The sequence below is a fragment of the Desmodus rotundus genome, chromosome 5 (assembly GCF_022682495.2).
Source record: "Desmodus rotundus isolate HL8 chromosome 5, HLdesRot8A.1, whole genome shotgun sequence".
Classification (NCBI taxonomy): Eukaryota; Metazoa; Chordata; class Mammalia; order Chiroptera; family Phyllostomidae; genus Desmodus; species Desmodus rotundus.
In genome coordinates, this window is record NC_071391.1 from 71,499,526 (window position 1) to 71,512,202 (window position 12,677).

Here is a 12,677-nt window from a genome sequence, read left to right on the forward strand (position 1 = left end):
AGGTAATTTCTGATAGAAAAATATAGAAAAACTTACAATATTGTAACTTTGTTTTGAGAAGACACTATGGTAATCTGTTTTGTCACTAGTATATAGAATCTGTGCTTTTATAACTAGTGTATGGAATCTACTTTAATAGGTGATAATATGATATGCAGATTACCTATTTTTAAATGTGCGTTTCTATTCTTTGAAAATACTCTGCACAGGCAGATACACTCTGTGCCCTGGATATTTTAAGTTGCGCCGGATATGTAAATCACTTTGGACGCTCAGTGTCTGTGGAGAAGATAGACATTAGTCCAGTTTTGCTTCAAAAAGGAAGCACAAAAATTGCTTTATATGGCTTAGGTAAGATGGATTTATTATTTATGTCAATAAGTATTTACTTGTTTAAGCAACTGGAAAATCACATTCTGGAGTTAACTTAGTTGCTGTTTGGAAAAACGTGAGGCAAATCTGTATTCTTTATGAGTTACTGTAAAAATAATAGGAGGTTTTGGTAGAAATTTTTTAGTATTTAATAAGAACCAATAGACCTACTACTTGTTTTTAATAGCAGTTTTGGTGAAAAGGTATTTTTTTAAGTATCTATTTATTGTTCATTTTTTCTTTCTTTTAGACTTAGATAATCCTGAACATTACAGTTCAGAAATAATTAGAAAAACTGCATTTTGATATCTTAGAAATCTTTGAAAGGTCTAAAGCTTCTCTGTCCACTGTAGTAATCAGCCTCATGTAGATGCTGAGCACTTGAAATGTGCCTCATCTGCACTGAGATATGCTGGAAGTGTAAAAATGCATGTCAGATTTCCGAGATTTAGAAAAAATGTAAAATACCTCATTAATATATTGGGTTACATGAAATCTGTTGAAATTAATCTTACCTGTTTTTTTAGTTGTTTTTTTATTTAATGTGGCCAGTAGAAAATTGTAAATTATATATTTGGCCTACATTAGTGACTCATGCTATATTTTTATTAGACGAAGCTAGTCTAGAGCTGTCATCTGTAATGCTCAGAAAATTTGCCTTATCAACATCACTATCTTCAGTTTATTTAGTGTCTAGTAGGTAAAAGTCTATTTGCTAGGCTTTATTCCATGTGAATGAAAGATCAAAGACATTTTTTAATAATTTAAAAAATATTTTATTTATTTATTTTTAGAGAGAGGGGAAGGGAGAGAAAAAGAAAGGGAAACAAATATCCATTGGTTGCCTCCCGTACACCCCCAGCTGGGGACCTGGCCTGCAACCCAGGCATGTGCCCTGACTGGGAATCGAATCAGTGAATCAGTGACCTTTCAGTTTGTAGGCAGGCACGCAATCCCCTGAGCCACATCTGCCAGGGCAGATCAAAGAAATTTTTAGAAAAATGTCTATCTTTCTTTAAAAAGTCTATTTTTTGTATCTTCCTTGAATAAGTTAAGCTTGATACTTTATTTGTTTAGATACACTAGCTTTATTGTGTTTATTGTGTATGGAATATTATAAAAATTATATTTCATATTAAATCAACCTTGTACCTGGGGAAAAATTTCACATTCTAGCCTCAAAATAGGTTTTATTATTTTTTGAGTGATTTTGGTGTAGTAGAAGTCACAGAAGATCTTATTTATTTCACTTGCCTTTGAACATATTTTTAAAACAATAAATTATGATGGATGGTTCATTTAAATACTTTTTCTCGGGAGCTTATAGTCTTTGTTCACTTCATAATTTCTCTAACAAGTAGAAAGCGTCATGATTATTTATATTTTAGAGATAGGGAAAATGAGGTTGAGGTATATGTTTGATTTTGCAAGTGATAGAGCAGAAAGTGAAATACATTAAAAAACCCTACCAACTGGTATTTCAATCACTACAGTGTTAGGGTTCCTAACTACAGAAAGTGGATGATCCTGTTGCTTTCAGACTTTAGAGATCGCATTGTGCTTCAGTCATCCAGTTTGCTCTCAAACTCTCATCCTATTCTGTTCCTTAACTGGATACTGTCTGCCCTCCACCCCCTACTCTCACCCCATCTGTTCTCTATACACTCAGAGAACTGTTTTTATAATTAGCAGATTCCCTCCTTTCATCAGCCTCTTCTCTGAATGTTGCCTCTGGTCTCTGACTGGCCCTGAGGTTACTGTATGTCCCACTCAGTTCTCTCACAGCCTTTTTGGGGCTTCAGGGCAAGGGGGTGGGCTAGGGCAATTCCGGTTCTCCTTGTTCCCTGCTTCCTTTCTTGCCTACAAATTCCTGCTCCCTTGGAGCTAGTTGCCAATGGGCTAACCTGCCCTCTCCTTTCCCTCAAAAATTTTCCCAACCTACAAATATCAGTGTTCTCTGTGCTTTAAGACTTAAATAGATCAACCTTCTAATGCCCTCGACTGGACTTTTCCTCCCTGGTAATGTTATGCAGCCCACTGTCTATTCCATTGGTCACACCAGGAATTCTCTTTAGAAGCTAGGCCTCTCCTAGCTCTTATACTTCTGCGTTGTTGGCTTTCTCATAGGCCTTCCCTGATCTCTACATAAAGTAGCAACCCTGTCCCTTCACTGACATTCCCCATCTTAGCATCCTAACTTTTTCTCCTTTTGTAATACTTAAAAATTGTAATTTGTGTGTTTGTTTACTTGTTTTTGTTGGCTTCCTCGGCTAGACTAAGCTAACCCTTTGGGTTAGAGGAACAATTGTTTAAAATTCATTAAATTATTAAGAAGCACAATATTTTTATTAAAAATGCAATAAATATGACTACTATGTGTAAATGCATTTATTTTTTTATCTCATCCCTTTTAATGTCTTCCTGTGTATTTTATGATGTGTGTTAGATCAGAAGTACCATGCACTTACAATAAAGGGATAGTGAAAAACAGTTTTAATAGAAATTTTAAGAACAGTTTTAGTATAGAAAACTCAAATTTTTATTCCACATTTTTCAGATTTTGAAGGTACATATTCCCTACAGGAAGACATTCTTTGAGTGTGTTTTACTGCTCAGCACTTGTCATGCAAGGAGCTGGAGCACACTGATTTGCAGATAATGATTCAAGATTTCACATACATCTCTAATAGGAAAATGAAATACTTTGAGATGAGAAGCACATAATTTAGATGCAAAACTATTCATTTTTTAATACCAAGTAAGAAACCGGTTTTAAAGTATTTAACGTCCATTTCAGGATCCATTCCAGATGAAAGGCTATATCGAATGTTCCTCAATAAAAAAGTAACAATGTTGAGACCAAAAGAAGATGAGAATGCTTGGTTTAATTTATTTGTGATTCATCAGAACAGGTAAAGTATTCTCTGGAAATTGTTGTGTCAAGTATTGAGGTTCCCCAAATCTCTGTTTCCAGTCTTACCTATTTGAGTCAAATGGTCCTCATTCTTTGAAAGTTGTCAGTGCCGGGTCAGGCAAAACTTAGATATGCTTTGGTGACTGTGTTTCAAAAGTTTTCAACGTATATTCATAAGGCATAAGAATGACCATAAGATGAATATGCACAAATTGAGCAAAGCAGAGCACTGCCAGTACATTATCCCATGCCGTCCCTGACCCCATTTCCTTCTGCGTACCCCAGAGAAGCACAGTCTCCAATTTTTATTTACTAAGCCCATTGGTTTTCATTATTGTTTAATCACATATATGTCCATAATGAGTTAATTTAGTTTTGGAATAACTGGAACCACACTGTAAATTTTGCAGCTAGCTTGTTATGTTCAACATTACAAGGTTTATCCATTTTGATGCTTAAAATTAAGTATTAATTCATTTTTACTGGTGTATACAGTTTACTTTCCTCTTGTTTTTAAAACCTTTTTGTTATGAACATTCTTATATACATCTTCTGGTACATATGTGCAGGTACTTTTCCAGAATATCACGTATAGCTAGATCGGCTTTCTTTTGTTAGTTTTAAGAAGTTTAATCTTGTTGATAGGGTGCATGATTGATTGAAGAGAATAGAGACTTGAATAAGCAAGATGTATTACGTGATCATTACAGTAAAAAATTGTGAGCCCTGACCTGTGCGGCTCAGTTGGTTGAGTGTTGTCCCACAAAGCGAAAGGTGGCCTGCTCGATTCTTGGTCAGGGCACACACCAAGGTTTTGGGTTTGGTCCCCATTTGGGGCACTTAGGAGAGGCAACCAACCAATCTATGTTTCTTTCTCATGTTGCTGTTTCTTTCCCTCTCTCCCTTCTCTCTCTAAAAAGGAATAAATAAAGTCTTTAAAAAAATTTTTTTTAAGATGTCAGTGAGAATAATATGTAAGGGACAAAGCTGAGAAGTTATTAAGGAAAAATCTAAAGGGATTTGGGTTTGATTTTTAGACCCTAGATAAATGTTTTCTGCATAAAAATATTCCTAGATACATGATTCCGCTCTGACTTCACTTCCTCCTCTTTGCTGCATTCATTCTACTCAGCTACACATCTTGCTGTTCTTGAAATCACTGAACACTCCCACCTCTGTGCCTTTGCCATCTGCTTATCCCCCCTCTGCCTAGGTCTCTCTTCCTTGCATGCTAATCCCTCACCTCAGTTCTCTGCTCATTTGTCACCTGTCAGAGAGGCCTTTCCTGACAACACTGTATAGTGACGTCCTCCTTCCATGTCATTTTTCTTTTACTTTTCTTTATAGTATCTATCAATACCTGACAAATACATATATATCTACCATATGCGTATGTATATACATATATATCTTGTATTATTGCTTGATTTCCCTAGTAGAATGAAATGTTCACTGCTCTGTCTTAAGTGTCTAAATATTTGTTGAATGAATATTGGTTTGCATTAAATGAATGCTAGGTCAAAGTATTTGAACACTTTTACTTAAATTCTCAACTATGTAAGTTGGTGTTAAGAAAAACCTTTCCTTGTCCTTACACACCTTGGCTTTTCACATATCTTTTAATATTAATTAATTTAGGTATAAAACCAGAGTTTGTAAGTCACTTACTTACATGATATTTAATATGGAAAAAAAAAAACCTCATCTCTTATATAAGATTAGCATTTTTATAATCAGTAATAAAATAGGTGATGTTAAAAAATGACTAGGCATATTTAGAGATTTGTTTTTACTCTACAATGTTTAGGATTAGCTCTCTTTTATTTTCTACATTCTTTCTTGTTTTTGCTGTATAAGTAGACCTGTTTATAGGTTTTTGCTATTTTCTGACTTGCGCAAAGTGGACTATTCATTCCTCTGTAAAGCCTTCTGTGATCTGCATCTAAATGTAGGATTGACTGCTTTCTCTTTTGGGTCTCTTACCTATCTGTCCTGCAAATTTTTAAGCCCCTTGAAGAATTAGGTAATATCTTTGTATTCTCAATCCCTTGCCCAGTTTTGGTACATAGAAGAATGTAATAAATCTTTAATAGAAGGATGTAATAAATCTTTAATGAAAGGAGAAAAAAAGATGTGTATAGAATACCTAATATGATATTTTTTCTATGTTTCTAAACATTTATGTTATTTAATTTTTAAAATCTTGGTATAGGAGTAAACATGGAAATACTAACTTCATTCCAGAACAATTTTTGGATGACTTTATTGACCTTGTTATCTGGGGCCATGAACACGAGTGTAAAATAGCTCCAACCAAAAATGAACAGCAACTGTTTTACGTGTCACAGCCTGGAAGTTCAGTGGTTACTTCTCTTTCCCCTGGAGAAGCTGTAAAGAAGTGAGTAATTGTTATATTTTTGAAATCAATTTAAAAAACACCTATAATATTCTAATCACCTTACAGTTTCAAAGTACTGGTGGTATTGTCATTTATATGATAGATTTATTTATTTATGAAGATTGATCATTTGATAATAGTCTTGCTATTTTCCCAGATTTTAAACCATTTTCAACACAACAGCATCCCAATGGTGTTAATAATTTTGCTGCTTATGAGGCAAATTCAAAACTAACATTTTTATTAAATTTTGACTTAGACTGCTACAGATGATTACGAATTTCACAATGTTCAATAATGAACAAATTTACCTAAAGCCATTTATGAGGTTTTTCTGGTAATAAATGCAATATTACAGCATATCTCATTTCTTTTGGGGGGAATTATGTAATAATGTAGTTAATGGTGACTAATAGTGGTTTTACCCTTTAATCCACTCAAGTCCTGACTATTAAGATGATAATAATAGGTTTAAAGAATATGGAAGTAGGATGTAAGTTTGCTCTTTTTTTCTTCATATTTCTGCAGCTAATTTATTTTATGTGTGTATGTGCACATATACACACATAACACATATATGTGTAAAACTGTATACCATATATGCTATTATCATGGTCCTCATAACATTGTATTATCCTTAACTGTTATGTTTGTCCTCTACTAAACTGTGTATTTGTTCAGGCAGGAAAAATGATGGATAGTGTATTTTATTCTGAGGAAGAAGAATATTTAACATGTTCTCCCATGACATAACATTAAATTGCTAAAGATATTTTTAAGGGTATGATTTTATAAAGAATTATTTTGTAGAAACTTAGAAATATGATAGTTTTGCTGTGCACATTTTCCTGAGGAAATCTACATTGTGACTAGGCTTTCATTTCCCTCCTCATTTCAGACATGTTGGTTTGCTACGTATTAAAGGAAGGAAGATGAATATGGAGAAAATTTCTCTTCACACAGTGCGGCAGTTTTTTATGGAGGATGTTATTCTGGCTGATCACCCAGACATTTTTAACCCAGATAACCCTAAAGTAACCCAGGTCATACAAAGCTTCTGTTTGGAGAAGGTAATTCATCTAGGTAAAGATCAATGAGATCTACTTTAGTTGAGATATTATTTAAATTGAATTAAATACTGTGGTAGAGGGAAGTCACTGTATTTGTTACAGTCTCATGGAGCCCTTAAGGAACCACTGTTGTTCAATAAATGACTTTGGTTGAGTCAAAAATCCTTTGTTTTAAGTCTTCCAGATGGAAGATTGTTAATTATAGAAGAAATTTTAATTAAGCCCCTCTCCCAGTGCCTTTCTCTCTTCTCAGACACATATGTAATCTTTTCTCTCTTTTTATCCTGATTTCATAATTTGTTCATTTTATTCATGAAAGCCAGCAGTGGCTTTGATGGGGGAATGGTAGGATATTTTGATAGATGAGGAGAGCCTTAACCTCTTTAACAATCTCCATGGGCCTCCCTTTCACCCTCAAAGCTACCCCTTTATTTATATATAAATAAAGTCTTAAAATGTGTTAGTTATATACCCTGTAGCTTCCGCATAAGTCCCATACCTCCCCTTCCATGCAGACTGCCACCCCTAAACCTCTACAGAAATTCTAGAACCACTACAGAAGTTGGGGGAATCCATTTAAGAATATGTAAGCTGACAGCTTAATAGCATTAATTGCTGACACTCAGTTCTTAGTCTGTGCTGACTCTTCTGGTTTGCATTTTATTCTCATAAGAAATCCTATGAGGTAGTAATAATGATAATAATTATCACTGATATTCATTGCTTACTTATATATTATGGGCACCATGGACAACATTTTGCATTTAATCCACTCAACAATGCTATGCATAGGGAGGTTCAACTGTCCACATTTTATAGAAAGAGGAACTGAACCTTACATAAAATGACTTGCCCAGTGTAACAGCTTTACCAGCAACATGTAACTGGCAGAACTGAGAAGTTTAAGAGGATGCTGGTTTCAAGATGATTTGACCCAGAAACTCAAATTAAGATTGTGTTTCTCTGTCTCTGACTCTGTCTAGCCCCATGCCACCCATTCTCATGGTTTCTGTTTTAAACTTTGCTATAAGGAAGACACTTTCACATGCCAGCTCACAGACTTCCATTATCCTTTTGGCTGAAGAATCATTTTTTTCCCAGTAGCTCTAGTAAAACCCCTAGCATTGAGTTTCATTGGACTGAAGCCATGTACTTGTCCCTAAACCCAATCTCTGAAACCAGGAAGATGGAAAATGAATTCATTGGTCAGGCCTTAGTCAGGGAACCAGTGGTCTCTCTCAGCCCTGGCACTATTGACATTTTAGACTGGGTAATTCTTTGTTGCAGGAAGTTGTTCTGTACATTGTAGGATTTTAACAGTATCCTCTCTGACCTCTACCCCACTGGATGCTGGTAGTGTTCCTCCCCCCAGTCATGACAATATCTTTATTTTGAGATTGAAGAAATGCTCGAAAATGCTCAACGGGAACGTCTGGGAAATTCTCAACAGCCAGATAAGCCTCTTATACGACTGCGAGTAAGTTCTATTTTATTTTATTTTTGAGTAAGTACTATTCTAAATAAGTTGAATTTTGTTGATTTTCAGAGGATAGTACAAGGGGGGACCCCCAAATAAACAGAATTATCTTCTGGAAGGTGGGGCCCTTGTAGTACAGGCTTCCCCTGCTAGGTGAGTGTTTTAGGAACCCATCTGTATTAGTGTACCAGCTGACGTTGTGAGAGGCTGCGTTCAGCTTCAGTGAACTTCTTTTGAAGACTCTTTTCAACGCATTTGCCCATTTCATGGTGGCTGAATTACGAGTGCACCTACCTGCACCTTGCTGAGTGAGGTGTTTTTGACCAAAAGCGCCATGCTCCCCATGCCCTACCCTCCCGATTCAGCCGATATTGCCCCAAGTGCCTTCTTTTCCCCCAGATGAAAAAAGTCCTCAAAGGGAAACGTTTTGCTGATGTGGAAGAGGTGAAACAAAGAATGGGAAACACTAAAAGGCATCAGAATTGATGAATTTAAAAACTGTTTTGAGCAATGGAAAAAATGTCTTGATAGGTGTATTGCATCAAATAGAGATTACTTTGAAGGTGACTGAAGTTTCAACATGTAAGAATAAATAAAATTTTTATAAATAAATTCTGGGGTTATTTTTTTGTGAGGTTTATTTCACTTTCTCACCTTTGCCTATGTGATCCTGCTGCATGTAATGTGCTTCTCTTCTGTAATTTCTCCTTCAACAGCCACTTAAAGCTTCCCCTCTTCAAAGAAGCCTTTCTTGACCTCCCTTCAGAGTCCACGCATCCTCTTTGGTGCCCTCAGTTCGCTTGTGCATACTTCTTACAGCACCATTTCCTTCTGCTTGCAGTCATTATTTCCGTGTTTGTCTTCTCAGTCAGCTTGTGGATTTCTTAACAACCAACGTTGTGTTTTATTCATGGCTGTATCCCTGGCTTTTAGCAGAGTGCCTAGCACATTGTGAACACTAAATAAAGTTTGCTTAATGAACAAGGATTGTGAGTCTTAGGAGCAGAAAATTACAAATAAAGCAGTGCTGGAGTATAATTGTTAAAATGTCTGAAGAGCTTGGGGAGATCCAATAGCTTGAGCATTTCACATTTTCTGTTTATATGCTGGCAGCTGTGGAGTTGGTCTGGGTAACACATAGTTGCTTTGGGAGAACCACATAGTTCTCTGTCAGGGCAGAGGATTCCATGTTTCTCATCTATACCATTAGGACCAACCAGACTTAAATAGAAAATTGGCATTCCTTTTCCTAAACTCAGTAAACTATTAATCATTAATGAAACAAATGAACAGATATTTCCAGGTAAATAATATTCAAAGGTACATTGTATCAACTAGGGGCCCCATTAATTCATTGGTTCAGTGAACCAATATTTATTGAATACCTTCTGTCCCACGTGCTGGGGGACACAGCGATGATAACATGGATGAGGTGTTGAACTTGGGGAGCTTATGGGAGGTGGAGATGTAAGGCATGATAAACAGCGAGTAAGCGAACAAAAGTCAGCTCATGCTAGGTGTGACGAAGAGTGTAAGAGGGCAGAGGTTAGGAAGTAGTCTGGAGAGGCTTGTGATGCAGTATAAGGTCGGTTCCCAGAGCATCACATTGAGAGCAAGAACTAGTTTAGGAACGTGATTACAGTTGACTCTTGAACAACACGGATTTGAACTGGACAGGTCCACTTTTATGTGGGTTTTTCATTAAATACTGTAAATGTGTTTTCCTTGTGGTTTTCTTTTCTCCAGCTTACTTTATTGTAAGAATACAGTATATTATACATATAACATACAACATATGTGTTAACTGTTTATGTTATTGGTAAGGCTTCTAGTCAACAGTAGGCTATAATTTTAAAAAAGATTTTATTTATTTTTAGAGAGGGGGTAGGGAGGGAGAAAGAGAGGGAGAGAAACATCAATGTGCAAGAGAAGCGTCGATCAGTTAGTTGCCTCTTGCACATCCCCAGCTGGGGCCCTGGCTTGGAACCCTGACATATACCCCGACCAGAATCTAACCGGCGACCTTTCAGTTTCAGCGGGATGGTGCCCAGCCCACTGAGCCACAGCAGTCATGGCAGTAGGCTATAATTTTGGAGAGAGTTAAGAGTTATCTATCTCTTAGAAAGAAATGTAGTATTATTCTTTTTAAAGGTCCTTGTACCACTATAGACTTCTTTACAAAGAGACTGCCTTGAGAGTGATTGTTCTAAGTAGATTCCATGTTTTGAAGGGTATATATTTCTCAAAGCTCACAGATTTGATTCTTTTTGTACATGGGTTTTCCCAGCATTTATTCTTGTCTAGAGTGGGAGAATATATGTAAGAGGGTAGATCTGTTAACTAATGCATCTAGGGTCAGCATTTTATTTTGGTGGAGAATTTTCTTTCTGTTTTAGAAGTTTAAAAATTTGTTTAAAAATTCCACCACTTGCTGTATCTTGACACCATCAAACAAAGTGTTTTAAGTAAGCTTATAAATCTTTGAAGCTTTATTTTTTCAGTAGAATAAATGGTATAATACCATCAGTATCTTTAAAATGAATGGTAGAACATTAACTTATTAACATAAAAGAATTGAGCATAACCTAAATACTGAAATGGTAAACTGTTGTTATGTAGCCTTCATAGCTTATTCTGTATTTCCAGGTGGACTACAGTGGGGGTTTTGAACCTTTCAGCGTTCTTCGCTTTAGCCAGAAGTTTGTGGATCGAATAGCTAATCCAAAAGATGTTATCCATTTTTTCAGGCGTAGAGAGCAAAAGGAAAACTCGGGTAAGCAAATTATTTTTACAAAGAAAAAAATGCTCTTACAGGGCTTATGTCTTTAATAAAAGAAGTATACAATAATAATGGAAAATGTTATTGTATGATTCTAGTATCTTAGTCAAATAAACTGATAGTTGGGATAGTTAAATTTCTTGTCTTCTAAAATTTAGATAGCAATTATTTTTAAAACTTGCATGGATATCAAAAAGAAATGGAGGCGTTCTCTGCAGGTGTACTTTTTTAAAATAGTGCTGCTGAGTACCAACAGACACCGACTTTACAGATTAATTGCTCAAAGTAAATATTATTTATTATACATTACTCATGTTCAGAGAATATATTCTCAAATTTTGCATTACTAAGTAAAGTACTTCAGCTTTAGAGTATAGCGTGATTTGGGAAGATTCTAGTTTGTGAAGTAGGAGGTGTCCTACAGTTTGATGTTTCTGATAATTAGATAATTAGTTTCCAATTAATAATTTCCTAAAAATTAGTTGTCCTTATTTTAGCATTTATAAGACAGGTGATCTGATGGAAATAGTTGACCTTTGAATGGCATGGGTTTAAATGTACAGGTTCACTCATACATGGATTTTTTCAATAAATATGTACAATGCTGTATATTCCATATGATTTTCTTAATTACATTATATTTCCACTCGTTTGCCTTATTGTAAGAATAAAGTATAATACATATCACATACAAAATATGTATTAACTGACTATTTATGTTATCCGTAAGATTTGCAGTGTACAGTAGGCTGTTAGTAGTTACGTTTTGGGGGAGGTAAAAGTTATACACAGATTTTCAACTGTGTATTGGGTCGGCACCCCTAACCCTCATGTTGTTAAGGGGTCAGTTGCAGTGTTTCTTCATAATAAATATGTTAAAAATAGAGGCTGTTTTCCTTAGAGCTATTGAGTCATAATTTTCATAGAAAAATATGAACCTTGTTTACAAGTAAGCTACCTAGGTTCTTATACATAAACTTTGATTTAAGGGGCTTCTATTTTTAGTGTCAAATTGTTATTAAAATTGTGTATACTGTTAATTCAACCTGAATAGTCATTTAGATATTTAAGTGGAGCTCATAGAATACTGTTTTAGGGGGAAAAATCTGTATCAGAGAATTGTATTTTCATGCTTTGAATTTTAATTAGTTACTTATTAATGGCGCTTTAATTGTCCATCTTTATCAATCCTTGAAATTTTATGAGTGTAGCATTTATAATAGAATATAGAACTAGTACAGTATGTTACTTGAGTGTTATTTATAGTCAGTTTTGTTCTAATGATTCCTTTTTATTTAAACATTAATTGCTTAATTGAAACAATGACCCCTTTCAGTGTTTTACTGAAAGCATTTTTTGTTGTTTTTAACAGCTCTACTACTTAAATACAGGTGATACATTTTGTAAATTACTTTACCTGATGTCTATAAAATCAGGATATTAACTGTGCCTGCCTCATAAGATCATTTACACGCAGTGTAATTGCTGTTACACGGTGTATAAATGATCTTAACATAGTGTCTGGCATTGTAAAATGTAGTAATCATATTTATGAAGTTACATGAATTCTACTCTCTTGAAATTCAGAAACGATTTTTGTTTTATTGTCCTTTCCACTTTGCAAGCGGCACACTGAACGTTGTGCCTCTTCATCCTCTAGGCTGTTG

General features: G+C 35.2%; 1 protein-coding gene across 3 annotated transcripts in view; it reads left to right on the forward strand.

The window, feature by feature from the left end:
* MRE11 (MRE11 homolog, double strand break repair nuclease) overlaps positions 1 to 12,677 on the forward strand; it is a 66,643-nt gene that overhangs the window by 10,092 nt on the left and 43,874 nt on the right. For all 3 annotated transcript variants that reach the window (XM_024574597.3, XM_024574596.3, XM_045183562.3), the window contains exons 6-11: positions 210 to 351; positions 3,170 to 3,284; positions 5,499 to 5,684; positions 6,583 to 6,754; positions 8,151 to 8,231; positions 10,878 to 11,004. In XM_024574597.3, the coding sequence (XP_024430365.2) occupies positions 210 to 351; positions 3,170 to 3,284; positions 5,499 to 5,684; positions 6,583 to 6,754; positions 8,151 to 8,231; positions 10,878 to 11,004 (823 nt within the window). The remainder of the gene's footprint in view (positions 1 to 209; positions 352 to 3,169; positions 3,285 to 5,498; positions 5,685 to 6,582; positions 6,755 to 8,150; positions 8,232 to 10,877; positions 11,005 to 12,677) is intronic.